The sequence below is a fragment of the Sphaerodactylus townsendi genome, linkage group LG02, assembly GCF_021028975.2.
Source record: "Sphaerodactylus townsendi isolate TG3544 linkage group LG02, MPM_Stown_v2.3, whole genome shotgun sequence".
Taxonomy (NCBI): Eukaryota; Metazoa; Chordata; class Lepidosauria; order Squamata; family Sphaerodactylidae; genus Sphaerodactylus; species Sphaerodactylus townsendi.
The window spans coordinates 37,357,925-37,374,360 of NC_059426.1; the positions used below are offsets into that span (position 1 = coordinate 37,357,925).

Here is a 16,436-nt window from a genome sequence, read left to right on the forward strand (position 1 = left end):
GATGGTTTGCCTTGTCTTTCCTCTGCATAACAACCCCAATATTCCTTGGTGGTTTTCCTTCCAAAACTGATCATGGCTGACTGGTTAGCTTCCAGGCTCTGACAAGACAGAGTTAGGCTGGCCTATGAAGCAGCTGGGATTAATTTAGCAACTGATTATTAATATTATGGAGTAGGTCTTCAGCTGAAGTGTCTATGCATATTTGTGTGTGTGTGTGTGTGTTTGCAGGTGCTATTGCATAGTGGACCAGAGATGAAAGCAGATGGACAAAAACCCCAGGAAAAGCCCCAGGAAAAGAGAACACACCAGCCAATACCTCTTGCGTCTGACACACAGACTCACCCATCATTCCAGTCCCAGCAGAAGCAGCCTCAGGTTTTGTCACAGCAGCTTCCCTTTATTTTCCAAAGCTCTCAGGCAAAGGAGGAATCTGTGAACAAACACACAAGCGTAATACAGTCTACGGGATTGGTGCCCAATGTGAACCCTTTGTCTTTGGTAAATCAAGCCAAAAAGGAAACTTTCTTAAAACTTATAGTTCCTTCTCTTGATCTACTCAAGGCAGGGAATAAAAATACCTCTGAAGAACCTATTCCATTGACCATTGATGCAAGATCAAACCGGGTGAGCAGATTTTAGTTCTCATTGGGTGCGTGTTAATCGGGGTAGGGATTCGTTTTTCATTCTGGTTAAGTTATGGTTTTGTCTTCGAATGTGTAGAAGTTGTGTGGACTAATGATCTAAGCCAGTGGTTCCCAAACTTTTTCAGCTGTTGCCCCCTTGGCCCCCAGGCCTAGTGCCTCCCCCCCACGTACACATATGAATACACACCTCTTTCTTGGTATTGGGTCTACTGCAAATTCAGAACAACTTCTGACACTGTCAACGCATAATACATATTTCACAAATAAAATGTGACCTAGTAAAAGTAAACCAATTCATTGAGCTTCTTTTAGCAATATAAAAAGGTATGTTTGCATCTCACCTGTTATGTCATCACAGTTTTAATGGGATGGGTGTGCTTGGTGCAGAGATATCAGCTTCTTACCATCAGACTGCAAGGCACGAAGAAGAAGTCCTAGATCCCAGAATTCAGTAATTTTCAAGCTGGGTGACTGCACTGAAGCCCTGCTCTACTAAATATGATGTTGGGGAGGCAGTAAAGTTCATCTCAACTATATGCCACAGTGCAGTGTAGCAGCCAGAAAGGAATTTTTGAGAGAACTATGTAAACAGGGCACAGAAACTAATAAGCTGGCTCTTGCCTTGGATCCCCACCCCAGGGCTACACAAGAGAATGCTTCTGCTTTTCCTTTAAAACTCACCAGTCACCAGGATGGAAGGACAAGACCTTTTCCCTGCCATCTGCCCCAGGAATTTCTGCACTGCCACCCTACCACCCCAAGATTTATTTCTGCCCCACTTGATGTTTCCATTGCCCAGGGGGAGGGGGGGGAGTACTGCCTTACTTTGGGAATCCCCAATCTAAACATTTCACAGTGTAAATATTTTAATCATTATATTTTGCAAATTTTGAAACAAAGTTTTTTTCTTATATCCTGCCATGACCTGCGATTCTAAACATACTTTCCTGTGAGTAAGGCCAATTGAATAAAATGGGACTTATTTTGAGCAACTTCCTTAAGATAGCCCCCATGATGAAACAGCAGCTTTTAAAATTAAGGTAGCATCAAAATTGTGGGTGCCTGTAAGTTCACTATTAATTGCAAGCGTTGTGTGCAAATGCCATAACAGAAGTACAAAAAAACTTGGTTCATATATTTTCCCGGCAGATCCCATTGCTCATGTGATGGAAAGCCTTGCCAATTCTCTTCTACTATGCCCATCCTTTGGAGCAGCAGTGGCGTGGGAGGTTAAGAGTTCGTGTACCTAATCTGGAGGAACCGGGTTTGATTCCCCGCTCTGCCGCCTGAGCTGTGGAGGCTTATCTGGGGAATTCAGATTAGCCTGTACACTCCCACATACGCCAGCTGGGTGACCTTGGGCGAGTCACAGCTTCTTGGAGCTCTCTCAGCCCCACCTACCTCACAGGGTGTTTGTTGTGAGGGGGGAAGGGCAAAGAGATTGTAAGCCCCTTTGAGTCTCCTACAGGAGAGAAAGGGGGGATATAAATCCAAAACTCCTCCTCCTCCTCTTTTGTGAACTGGGCATACCAGTAATGTGCTCAGTCACATTAAAAGGTCCAGGTAATGCAGTCTGCCATCTCCAGAACTCTTAGTTATGCGTGAAAATAGGTAAGCTGCAGTCCAATATTCCATTCCCCAATGAAGTATGTCCAATCCCTCTCCATTCCCTCTGCCCCCCTTATCACATGTTGACCTTACATATATAAGTACTGTCAAGTTGCAGCCACCTGATGGAGCCCCAGGATCGGATTTTCAAGGCAAGTGCGAATCCGAGGCAGTTTGCTATTGCTTTCTTCTGCACAGTCTTTCTTGGCGATCTCTGGCTTCTGAGTCTGATTATACCACACCGACCCTTCCTACCCATTTATTTAATGAAGCAGGGATAAAGCAACAAAAGAGGAGCTGCTCCACTCCCTTTAATATCTCTCTGACCAGAATATGGCAAATTGCCCCAGACATTTATGTGAGATTACAGGAGCCTCTGAAATAATCTCCCATTTCATGGTTGTGGTGTCTCAAGAAGGTGTTGGCATGTGGCTTACTTATGCAAACCTCACAAACCTCACTTTACCTGGTATCCCTTGCCTTAGCGAATAGGAGATAATTCCTGAGGCTTCTGCAATATTGTGACTAGGCTAAACCATTTTCTGGTGAGGGAGTTGTCTAGATGGAGCATGGTTGCCCTGTCTATCAGCCACCCCTCCTATCATAAAATGGGAGATTCTTCTGAAGCTGAGCAGCTACTCTAGTAGGAATATATGGGTTAATCAGTGGCGTATCTGTGGGGTGGCGGGGGTCATATGGAGATGCATTTATTTATTACATTTATATCTCCAGGGACTCAGGGCAGCTTACCTTGCCCCCTCCTCACTCTCCCCCTGCCCAGCTCCTGGCTGAGCTCCCGGCCCCCTGCCGAACTCCTCCTACTGCACCATTGCCACCACAGCCACAACAACCCCCCCCCTTTTCCTTTTCCAAGCAGCACCAGTCAGGAACACACTGTAAAGGAGGCCCTGCCCCCTATGTGTCGCCAGCCAGCGCTGATCGGAGCAGAAAAAGGTTTGTGTGGGGGAGGGGTTGCCAGTGCAGCAGCAGGTGGGATGGTGGTGTCAGGAGTTCAGCAGGGGGCAAGGGGAGTTCAGTGGGGGCTGGGTGCAGTGCCTGGGGCTTGCCCCGGGTGCTGCTTTGTGATGGGATCAAGCCACTCTAGTGGGGGGAGGGAGTTCATTCTATTAAGCTATGAGTCTTCGTAGGTGAGTGGTGTGGTGTAGTGGTTCAGAATAGTGGACTCTAATCTGAAGAACTAGCTTTGTTTTCCCCGCTCCTTTCCAAGAAGGTTGCTGGGTGACCTGGGGCTAGACACAGCCTGAAGAGAAAGAAGGATGTTGTACAATAAATGATTGTCTGGAAAGGGTCCTTGGCACCACCGTTGTCCATTTACAACGTGGTTTCACAAATGAAGTGCTAAGCTGCCATTACATGGTGCAAAACATAACCATTTGGAAATGTGAGTGCCCTGGTTTTTTTAAAAAAAAATTGCTAGGTTTATGAGAATAAATCAACATGTGAAGGTCTACAAGGTTTCGAAGGAGACTTAAGCTGGCAAACATAAACTGTTGCATACTCTTCTTCAGGAAGTCAGAAGAGGTAGAAAATGAATGACTTTTAGTTCCTGTTCTCATGTTTCCACACCCTGTAGCAAGTGGCAGGAAATGAACATGGAATTGCCAGTAAGAGCACGAATACATATCTTTCCCCTTTAAATGAGAGCTAGGGAGACGAAGTGTAAACCATACTTCAAAATCCCAATATCATTATATCTAAGTTTATATCCCATCTTTACAGGATGAAGAGAAGATGCATGCTCCTTTTCCCTTAGAAGAGATCCAAAAGCATAGGCAGGAGTCCATCACATTTTGCTTTTTGCTTGTTCTTCAGAATATCCTAGAACTGTAAACTGCAGGGCCCTTGAAAAATAGATGGAGCAAAAAATTAGCTCCTGCAGGACTTGCAGTACCAACTCAGAATTGTAAGAGGTTTAATAACATCCCCTGTATTCATATTTTAAAATTTCTTTGAAATTTGTCTTGTACCAAAAAAAGAAAAGGAAAAACCCTGGCGGTTCCATAATCTTTTTACCATGTCTTCTCACAACAATGGGAGATTATTCCACTTACGCAATGTATTTTAATTTACAAATGTGAAAGTCTCTGGAAAGATTTGGATATGTTACCATATGACTCTTTTGTATTACTGAAAGGAAGATGTTCCTGGTTTGACACCTTCTTTAGAAAAAAGTTGGACAGCTGAAGTTTTTTAAAAAAAAATTACAGTACATATTTGTAATTTAAGACAACTTAATGGCACTCCTGGAAAAAAAATACTAGTCTTCCTTTTAGGTAAATTGAGCAATTTGTATTACTAATTCATTAAGAAAAAATATAGGAATTTGCCATAGTGATGCAGTTTAAGAAGTTAACAGTAGAATTCTAAACAGAACTGCATGCCTCTAAGTCCACTGACAACAATAGACTTAGAACTCTGCTTAGGGCTGCATTTTCAGTGGCTAAAAAATAAACGGATCACCATTGGTAGTGCATCCTGGTAAAGTATCAGACCCAAAGCTTTGTTTACATCTTAGACATTGTTATACTCAGCATATAAACCTGGCATGACAATTCTTTATGCATTTTTTTAAAAAAATGTTCAGTTATCCCTTTTTCCTACCTTCAGAACACCTTGCATTCTTGTTGCCCTTGAAATAATCAAAAGAATGAGCGCAACACTCACTACTATATCAACCATGCTTTCATCAGAGTTGTGCGAGTGCCATATATTAATAGTCAAGGAGAACTGAATAGTGTAATCATATTGGGTTTTGATACACTTTTTGCATTTTTTTAATGGAAGGTTAAATGCTTTTCTTGCTTTTTATTTTGCAGAGGCAGTTGAAGGTTAATATGGTTCATTCACGTTTAATTTTTCCCCCAGTTAATATGGTTAATTGCTGAGGTTTTGTAACACCTCTTGTTTAACAAAAATTTTGAAGTCAGTAACCCATGTCTTCTGATAGAAGAGTGATGGATTAATATGGTTTCCCGTGGTTTCCCTTCAGTGTGTATTCATTGTAGATTTGTCAGCAAAGGTTTGAATGGCTGGGTTTATGGAACAGACATAATACGGGAGAAGAGAATAAAACACTGTAGCAGCACTTAACCGTTAAAGGTTGCATTATGCCTCTTACTGCAATGCTTATGATATCTTATTTTCACCCCACTGCTAAACCCTGTTTATTCAGAAGTGAATCCCATTAATTACAGTGGGAGCAGCTTCCAGGTAAGCACGGGTAGGATTGCAACCTCTTGATCTTTCTTGCTTCGTAATAAATACTTGAAGAACACCAGCATGGCTTTTGTTCTTTCCCCTTATCAAGTCAGTTTTATCAGAGGTTGGAAATGAGAAGCCTTCCTTCAGTAGATAACTGTTGGCATATCTCTTATCCCTTTCTTCTGCATGTGTATCAGTGCCCCCCCCCCTCAATCATTTCCTATGCAATGACCCTCCAGAATGACCGACAATGTACTCTGGCCCCTTCCACACATGCAGAATAATGCACTTTCAATACGCTTTCAATGCACTTTGCAGCTGTGCGGAACGGCAAACTCCGCTTGCAAACAATTGTGAAAGTGCATTATTCTGCATGTGCGGAAGGGGTCTCTGTTTCCTTTGCCGCTCGCAAAAATCTTATCCAATCACAATTCCAGATTAGTCCCTTTGTATATTTTTCTTCCAATATATTCAAGGCAACATTAGTTATCTTAATTTAGAAAGAGCAAAGTTGCCCCATGAACTAGATAACTTCTTACCTACTTTCCAATCTGTTTAAAATATGTAGGCAAACTGATCAGGCATTTGCTAAGGGAGTTGGTTATATCTTTGGTTGTCTTTGTGTTTCTGCAGGAACAGTACAAACAAACATTCCCAGCACAGTTAAAGAAACAACACGAATCATCCAAGAACCTGAAGAAGGTTGTCACAGCAGTATCGAGTCCAAAGCCAACTAGTTCATCACCAGCTCACCAGAAACACACCTCTTTAGAAAACAACCATTCTAATCCTTTCTTGACCAATGCACTTTTAGGTAACCATCAACCCAATGGAGTTATTCAGAGCGTCATTCAGGAGGCTCCGCTAGCACTTACCACTAAATCCAAATCTCAGCCCAAGGCTAATGAAAATGTACCTACTTCCAGCAACATAACCTTTTCCTCACCTGTAAATTTAAGCACGTGTGGGAAAAAGACCCCAAGCAACCGGACACCTGTCATGTCTTCTACCTCTCCTGTATTACCTGGTCCAGCAAAGGAAAAGGCCGTCAGCAATAATGCAATAACATCAGTAAAAACACCACACAACCATCCTTCCACAAAATCAGTGGTTGAACAGTTCCGAGGAACGGATTCAGACATTCTTAGTAGTAAAGATTCTGAAGACTCGAACGATGAGGATGATGACGATGACGACGATGAGGAGGACGAAGATGAAGATGATGAAGATGAAGATTCTGATGACAGCCAATCAGGTTCATTTAAATTTAACGAAATTGCATTGAATGCATGCCTACTGTCTTCCATCTCATTCCTCCTTCAAATGTTATGAGTAATAATGCAGATGTCCATTGTTTTATTCTGGTTCCTGTTACAATTGTAACTTATGAGATAAGAACTACTGAGCAATTAATTGATGTAGGATAATAGTCTCACTGGATTGAGATGTTGCTACTACTGCTGCAGTTAGATTATGCCTATGTGTATTGTCAAAGGCTTTCACGGCCAGATTCAACTGGTTGTGGTGGGTTTTCCAGGCTGTGTGGCCGTGGTTTGGTGGATCTTGTTCCTAATGTTTTGCCTGCAACTGTGGCTGGCATCTTCAGAGGTGTATCACAGAGGGAAGTCTGTGACACAGTGTATAACAGACTTCTCTCTGTGATTCACCTCTGAAGATGCCAGCCACAGATGCAGGCGAAACGTTAGGAACAAGATCTACCAGACCACGGCCACACAGCCCGGAAAACCTATGCCTATGTGATTTGGGTAGGGGGAATAAAGAATAAGTGGTGTAAAGAATAAGTGGCTTCTCCAGTCTTTGAGAAGAGGTGAACGTGGGGAGAATCAAGCGTTGAAGTATTTTAGTGTTACAAAACAACCTTGACCTACAAATTATTTCTAATGCTAAGAGGTATTGCATATAAAAAGTCTGTGGGAGAGTATTGATTTATGTGTAGAAGTCTGTATCTGTTTGTACTCGATGGCATCATTCTGATTGAAAGCTATGCAGAATCGAAATCAGAACCATAAATTTTGTCTGGAAGGCTGAACAAAATTGGGTTGTGTTCATGCTTATGAGGATTAAAACTAGTATGTTCTGCACTAGCTTAAGAACCGTACAGTTATAAAAGCTTAAATTGGCCTTAACAACTCAGGAAATGATAAGCTAAATACAATTGCCATGTACGGTGGCTCATGCAGAGTTCAGTGCACTTCTGGATTTTTTGCTGCCTACCTAGGATGTAAAATAAAACAGAAAGGACATTGAGTATTTTGGTAGGCCGCAGTATCTGATTTGTGGGCTGACTTCAGCCAGTTGGATGACCTGTTGGGCAGGCCAGACACCAAGTTGGGCAGGCCAGACTCAAAGGCCAACAAATGTATCTCAAATGAACTGCAGAAGCTTGAAGGGAATATTTCCACTGTTCCAGAAATACGCAGGAAGGGTCCTGCTGACCTACAAGATGGGTCAGAATATGAAGCCATCAGATGGCCAATATCCATGGATTCTTCCTGACTGTAAATAGTTTGGAATTCCTTATCATAAGTCGTATGTTTCTTTCTTAATTGTTTTCACAGTCCCTACAAATGGTGTGGGGATCCCTCAGTTTTGCATAATTCATGGTGCTCTCTGTTTTCCCAAAGAATCTGATAGCAATTCAGAAGGGTCCGATACCGAAGGATCTGAAGATGATGAGGAAGATGATAAAGACCCAGATGAATCTGAGACTGATACGGAGGGAGAAAAGTCTGCACTTAAATTGAACAAAACATCTTCCTCTACCAAAAGCTCTTCCATCAGTCTTGCTGCTTGCTCGACTCCACTTAACCTCCAAGTAGCAAAGACCCCGGGTTCTGCTCCTGCGGCATTATGTCCTAAGTCCCCTTCACCCGTCTTTGTTGGCACTTCTCCTGCGCTTACATCAAGCACACATTGTGGTATTGCAATAATTTTATCTAACAATATGCTGTTATCAGAAATCTAAAAAGCAGTGGTGGTTATTATGCTCTTCTCAGGATTTGATCTTGCGCTTTGTTACATTTAAGTTAAGCATCTCAATGCTGCATTAGGTTCTTTGTCACAAATTAGTCTCTGTGCTCGGAACAAACAGGCATTCCGTACTGTGTGAATAGCAGAGTTTTCTATTTTAGTCCAGAAAAATTAAATAGAGTCACTTCTGCACAGGGGTATTTCCACTGGTGCAGGGATGTAGGTAAGGGGGGGTTCTCGGGTTCAGACCCCACCATTCCATGTCTGAAGCTCCGCCCCTGTTTGTGGGTTTTTTGGTATTTTTTAGTGTTTTTTGGTTTTTGGCCTGCAGGGGGCACAGTTTTTAGGCTAGCAGCACCAAAAATTCAGGGATTTTTCAGGAGACCCTCCTGATGATTGTACCCACGTTTGGTGAGGTTTGGTTTAGAGGGTCTGAAGTTATGGACTCCCAAAGGGGTGCCCCATCCCCTATTATTTCCAATGGGAGCTAATAGAAGATGGGGCTACATGTTTGAGGGTCCATAACTTTGGACCCCATGAACCAAACGTCACCACACCTGGGAGATATCATCAGAAGAGTCTCTTACTGTTATCACCCAGGTTTTGTGAAGTTTGGTCCAGGGGGTCCAAAATTATGGACTTTCAAACAGGGTGACCCATCCCTCATTGTTTCCAATGGGAGCTAATAGAAGATGGGGACTACACATTTGAGGGTCCATAACTTTGGACCCCCTGAACCAAACTTCACCAAACCTGGGTGGTATCATTAGGAGAGTCTGATAAAGATACCCTGAAAGTTTGGTGCTGCTAGCTTAACAATTGCACCCCTGACAGCAGGCGCCCCCCCCCCCAAATTTCCCCAGATTCTCCTTTTAAATCCACCCCCTTCGGCATGGATTTAAAGGGAGAATCTGAGGTCCCAGTTTAAAGATTGGAAGTGATGCTGTTTGAGAGTGGGGGATAATCCACCCCAAAACAGCATCACTTTCAATGTCGTTTTAACTGGGAACCCCAGATTCTCCCTTTAAGGTGGTTTTTAAAAGAGAATTTGGGCTCTCTAGTTTAAACACCATTGAAAGTGATGCTGTTTGGGGGTGGATTCCAACATCACAGCGGCCGCCCAAGGGAGGGGGTGCAAAACTCAGATTTTGCACCGGGCTCCCTAGCTACGCCTCTGCCCAGAGGGGAGAGCAGAAGGGGCTGCCGGCTGGGAGCCCAGTTGGGGGGGAGGGGCGAGGGAGGGCGTGGCAGGGGAGTCTGCCGTCCCTGGCCTCGGAGAGCTGCTTTTATAAGCACTGAGGCAGGGGCGGGGCTTGGGGAGCCGTGGACATGCCCCCAGGGTGGGTAGAGGCGTGGCCTCACCCCCCCGAACCCTCCCCCCATAAAAAATCTATACCTACGTCCCTGCACTGGTGGAATGCAGCGTGCCCTCACTTCTGGGAGGAGCTTCCACATGACATCATTCTCCTAACAAGCATGAACATTGGAGCTCCAAGGGCTTTCCCTTTTAAGCCAAAGCAATGAGAGAAACGTTCTGTGCCTTGACTTAAAGGAGAAATGTGAGGTGGTACAGGCAGACTCTCTGTGTGTAAGCTGTGTCCACACAAGCTTTGCCTAGGGTGTGTGTGTGTGGCACTTAGATCCATCTACAAATGGCAGTACTTCTTCCCTCTCCACAGTTTAGCTCTTCAAAAGGCTTTTTTTCTAAATTCGAAGCTGAGGGGCTTTCAGCTGGTGCCATTCTTGTGCTCCCCCACACCACTTGCTGCTGCTTCCACAGCAGGGATGACTTTTCTTGCCCCTCTCATGTGCAAACAGCCTAAGAGGCTGCTATAGACTATGATTTCGAACTTCTCTCTTTCTCACAAGAACGTTAAGAGCCTCTGTTGGATCAGACCACTGATCCACGTAGTTGAGTGTCTTGTTTAATTCAGTGGCCAAACAGATGCTCCTGTAGTGGTATCCCACTTCTTGTCCAGAGATAGGAGGAGGGAAAATGAGTGAACAGAAAGGTCCAGAAACTGAAGCCAAGAGTGTTTTATTGCAAGACCAGATTCTCTGTGTATCCTGGCTCATGTGGTTCGGCCTATCTCATACTATAATGTTCCTGTCAAACTTTTCTGATACAACACTCAACTGAAACCTCAGTTCTTCAGTGTAAATTTTAAACAGTGTCATTTTTTTAAAAAAATGGCACATTTAGCGGCAAGTTTGTAGTAACTGCCAGACAGAAACAGATTGGGGATGGCTTTTTCCAGCAAGTAAGTTGGAAGAGAAGAAAGCCTTTACATTTCTCTCTTCTCCCATGATGTTCTGCTCCTTGCAAAAGTAATACTAGAGGCTGATCTGCAAATTTAAAAAGTAAACATGGAAGAAACTTTTAAAATAGGACCAAACTAACTTGTAGACTAGCCTGTAGAGTGCCTCTGCCTCCCAGATGGGGCAAATGACTTTCTACAGGGCCGTTCTTGGGTCAGGCAAGTGGCATCGGGGGATTGAAGTTTCTACCTGCACCATAGTCCCAATCCAAATCAGGCCGTGGGAGCGCCTGGGAAATATCAGTTTTTGACATCTGCTGTGTGATTGAGGAGAATGGGCTCTGGGTCAGCAACTGGCTCAATTTTCCTGGTCCCAAAGGTTTATACTGTGGAAAATTACATCCTTGCAAAATAGACTGCAGAACCTTCACTGCCTTATGTACTAAATTATCAAGACAGAATTTAATACCCTAAAAAATATCAAGTTAAATGATACATAACCAGATAGCGTTTTCTTTTTTTAAAAAACGGTCACTCACAATTCACAAAGTAGGCAATAATTTTGATTGTCTTACAACTTGCAGATTCCAAAAGAACCTGTACTTCTTTATATTAGGATTTTTTTTACAAGTTAGGGTTTCCATTGAAGAGTCATAATTTAAGACTAGATATTGCTGTACAATGAATTTGAATTGACATGATTTTGTACATGGGACTTTTAGTTACAGTGCTGGGGAGTAAGGCACGGAGAGTTCAAATAGCAGGTTTGGAGCTTTGTGTTGGGAACAGAAAACAGACAAAAAACAAATCTGGTTATGCTCTTCTCAAAGTGCATCCACTGCACAATAAGAAGTTCTCCAAAATCAATACGATATTTCATGTCAGGGCAGTTATCCAATAAGCCACAAGCATACCGAGTTGCACTGGCTACAGAACTGCTGAGGATCACAGCATTATCTGTAAATATATAGCCAAGAATTCAATCAAGCCTTCCTTACAAGCAAATGTGTTTAGGACCCTATCCGGACTTGATTTTCTGTGTAGAATGAATATAACTTGTTCAGTCAAGATTAATGAAAAATCAAGCCAGTAACCTGTTGCATTCTAAGGTTTTCTTTTGACATCTCATTTGTGGTGGGGGTTGATATTTTTAAATGCTCTTGCAATCTGTCTGCAGCTTGTTTCTGACACTCCAAAACCATGGCTTAATTAGACTAACCATGGTTAGTGTGATTGTCTGTCTGAATGCAGACCACCCTACTAACTGTGGATAGTTAAAAGACAAGTCAGGGTATGAAGCTGGTTTATTATAGTTTCGTGTGGGTTCTTCATACAGATGTTTTGGGTTGTTTTCTGGTGACACTCTCCCAGATGACATAGATAAGTATTTGACAAGGGAAACCAGGATCTGAGGGATAGTGCATGAGCTGAATCTTGTCCTCCTAAACTAAGGTGACCAGATGGTCACCTTTGTGAACCGGGACAGGCGATTGCCTGCAGCACTTGGAGCGCCTGACCTTCTGGCGCGCTCGCGCTTCCCCACCCTGTGACAGGGTGGGGAAACGAAGCGCTTCCCATAAGGCCAGAAGGTGGCGCCTGCTGCTGCTCTGCATCGGGAGGCTGCCTTCCACTGCCTTCGCCCAGGAAGGCAGTGCAGCAACCTTTCAAAAAACTGGGACACTTCTTGAAAAAAACCTGCAGGGCCGATGGGGACAAATTGTTTTAAGGCGGGACTGTCCCGCCAAAAGCGGGACGTCTGGTCAGCCTATACTAAACTAACGATAGTTAAAATAAACCATGGTTTTGTGTGATACTAACCAAGCTCATGTATAGATTGACAAAAGCACTACTGAAACATCCCAAGATTTACTGTCCCTTTACAACTGTCTCCTATTTTTAAATCAGTTTCCATTTCTTCACTTGCTGTTCTTCTTCGTTTTTGTGTCTGTGTGTGTAAGACAGAAATCATCCAGCCAGGTTTTAATTACTAGTTTTGTCTTTGCAGCCAAAATTGTAAACATATAACTTGCACATTTCTCTATTACTTTTAGCTGGGCAAAAGATGCAATTAAACAAGGAAATAGAAAAAGAGGGTATAAAAGCAGGGGATATTTTGTTGTCTAAAATGGCACAGCGTGATTGTGCAGTTTTAATTTCTGTTTACTTCTCTCTAAAATCAGTAAATTCTATTCAAGGTACTTCAAAAAGGCGAAGAGTAACAGATGAGCGAGAATTGCGCATTCCTCTGGAGTACGGGTATGTAAAAGCAATCTTTGCATGAAATTTTTGGCAGTTGGTTGTGTGGGGTATGCTTACATGCTATAAGGTGAAGATTTTGAAGTAGCCCGACTGGTCTGAACTACAGAGAGTTTTGATTTTAGTGAACACCAAGGACAGAAGTACAGTTGATCTGGGAACTGAGTATTCCTACTAAGGCAGAGCAAAGAAGGACAGAGGGGACATTTGCAGAGGAGAATTTAAAAGAAGGAGGGTGGCTCTTACATAGAACATGCCTGGGGTGCAGACGGTCCCAGGTTCAATTCTTATTATCTCCAGTTACAAAATCTTAGGCTGCAGGGATGGGGAAAGATCTATTTATACCTGAAACCATAGAGAGTTCCATAGTAGAATTCCCCTTGTGGTTCAGAGGATACAAGTCAGGATCTGTCTCTTTACACATCACTGTATTTTACTATAGCTGGCAAAGGGAAACAAGAATAAGGAACTTTGGTGGCCGCCTTCAAGGAGAAGTAGCGTATTACGCACCATGTGGAAAGAAGCTACGGCAGTACCCTGAAGTAGTAAAGGTATATTTTAAATGTTATACTGCCTGGCAGTTATTAAGCGTTCATACAGGTTGCTTTTTAAATGAACTTTTTCCTCCAGTAAAATTCCTTGCTATAAAATGTCCTCTGATGTGAGGCTAATGTACCTTAACCTGCCTCTAAATTGACCTCTTGTAAATTGACATTCTCGTTGCCAGAATATGCAAAACATTTGACTTCTCTAATATTAGCTGTACATCAAAGCTGGGTTGTAATGACTAAAAAGCTGAAGTGGAAAAATATGTGATTTTTTCAGTATCTCAGCAGAAATGGAATAATGGATATCTCAAGGGACAATTTCAGCTTCAGTGCAAAAATAGGAGTGGGTGACTTCTATGAAGCCAGAGATGGACCGCAGGTATCCGCTTTTTAAACAAAGTAAAGTCTTTGATCCGAGGAGTAGTATCATAAATCTAAGTGAAATAATTTTTTTTACTACACTCTGGAGCATTTCTGTTGTTAGCTGGTTCATTCTTACAGCCGTACGTATGACTTTACAGTGGTAGTTGAGAGTGACTGAACATCTGCCCCTCCCTCTTGAAAGTGTTGAAAACCTTCACAGCCCAATGGTTTTTGAAGCACTCTTCAGGTGTTCAGAACCTCTCATAATCAGATTGGAAGCTGCAGTCATCTAATATCATGGGCCTCTGACATGAAATATGTTCATTTACATATTTCTTAGATAGGTTTTATTCTCTTTTTATATATGTGGCAATGATCGGTAGTCGTTCTCATATATCATGGTGGTTTTCTTTAAATTCCGCTGCCTCTGTGGCATTTGTTGAAATATAGAGTTAAACACAGAAGTATTTGTTCTATGCAGATAATGTATTATGGGTTAAGTTCACATAATTGAGATGGAAAAAGCAGTCAGCCCTAGGAAAACTGTGATAAACGTTTGTTTTGGGCAAAGGAAGCATTCCTATTACATTTCAGCTGTGAGATCTCCTGATTTTTTTGGTTTTTGCCCCACACAGTGTATTCCTAAGAACACCTTCCTGGGAGTAAACCCCACTGAATAAACTTGAGTAGGATTGTGAGTAGACCTGTTTAGGTCTCAGAGAGATTCACATTATCTTATTTTCACTTCCTTTTCTGAGTATGCAGCAAAATCTAGTTTCTTTAAGTGGGATCTTTCTTTATGTGCCTTTAAATCTTCAGGCCCTCCTGTGTCACTTGCTGTTTAGATTAGTGTTTAGCCACGTGAGTTCTTTTAAAAATATATGTTTACCATAGTTACAAATAAGTATGTATAGATACGATCAAAAATCCCCACAGCTTTCTGTGATTGTGGAAGCTTTTATACCATACCCATACAAGACCTCCTGTAAAAATATGAAATATTGCAGAACCGTGTGTTTTTGGAACAGAACTGTATGCATTTTTTCATACAGTAGCTGAACGAAAATTATTCACTATGCTCATTACTGTAAGGGCTGAATCAGGGAAAGTATGACCTGTATAGTATGTAAAATCAATGCAGAAATTTAGATCTAGGTCTCGCAGAAAGCAGCATATTCTCACTGAAAACTACCTTTTCAGAAAGTACTTAGGTGAGATCACCTTTTCTGAGGAATATTGATGTGAGTCAAAGTGTAACAGACAAGAAACAGTTTTATCATCTCATCGACTGTATGGGAGAAATAGACTTCTGGGTATCTTCTTGACTGAACCTCTGCAGTTGTCATTATATCTCCTCAGGAGCTAATGGGTAAGGAGGTTCTAGGAAGAAGATCTGAGATCTTTAAGAAAAAAATTAGAAGTCTTTCTGAAAAAAATAGAAGCCTTTGAAAACTAAAATCCCCAGATTCTGTGATTGAAGCCTTAATGCTAAAACTGATATAAAATCTGTTTCTCTCAAAGTATAACTACACAATATCTTGGTTTTGTGCTGTTTTTACAGTCACAGATTCACCCCAGAAATCCTGGACACTGTAGTTTCGTGAGAGGTTTGATCACTGGGTTAGATTCCACCTTAAATTTCCACCTGTTCAAGAGAGTGTCGATTTTTACCCTTTTCTCTTCCCAATGCAGTCCTCTGATTCTCTCCCCCAATATATTCAGGGGGCTTCCCTATACTCCAAGAACAGAATTGTTGGGGGGTATTTAAAATCCTGTGAGAGGGGGGAAGTTTAGCTCCTGTGGATGGATCCAATTCATTATTTGGCAGATGTTTTGTAAAAACAAGGATGAAGGTATGTCATATGTGGATATTTCATGTGGATATAAAATTATCCCAGTTTAAATCTGTGGTGTGTAATATACTCAAAGACTCGAATAAACAGAACTGCAAATGAAATGGAATTATTTTTCCTCCTACTTAATGCTGGAGCCCCCAGTTCACCAAACCTACTCATCAGATTTGGAGGGTTTGGCAATTGTATGGGATAAACTGAATCTGAAGAGGGAGTACTGGGGAATTGCTCTCTTTCTGTACCTTCAGCACAAGGCCTTAGATGAACAGAGCAAGAATTCATGGGGTTAGGCATCAGTTTCCCCAGTCCATCTCACTTCCCACGTACGTGTGTTCTGAGGAGCCCTAAGCAGTTTTTCAAGGAGTTCCTACGGAAAGGGGAAGGCTGCAGAATCCCTTATCCTTCATTCATGATTCCTAGAATTTAATCCAAATCCCTGATCTGGGCTCTAATAACCATGAGAAAAATTCTTTAATTTCTGTTCTTTCCCTTTGAGTTGCATAATAGCTATCCTTTTAACTATTTCTTTCAACATCTCTCGATCCACAAAGCAATGTACGGTGCCATATTTCTACTCTGTGCCACATCACATGGCCTCAGTGAGCCATGAAATATTACACCTTCTCATCTATGCCATACTGGCTGTGACGAGGTTTCAGAAATAGAGTGCAAGGCAACTTTGTTCTAATGAAC

General features: G+C 42.3%; 1 protein-coding gene across 1 annotated transcript in view; it reads left to right on the top strand.

The window, feature by feature from the left end:
• BAZ2B (bromodomain adjacent to zinc finger domain 2B) overlaps positions 1-16,436 on the top strand; it is a 259,702-nt gene that overhangs the window by 172,688 nt on the left and 70,578 nt on the right. The window contains 6 exon segments of the mRNA XM_048486766.1: positions 229-624; positions 6,108-6,729; positions 8,120-8,413; positions 12,919-12,979; positions 13,422-13,530; positions 13,805-13,906. Coding sequence (XP_048342723.1) covers positions 229-624; positions 6,108-6,729; positions 8,120-8,413; positions 12,919-12,979; positions 13,422-13,530; positions 13,805-13,906 — 1,584 coding nt within the window.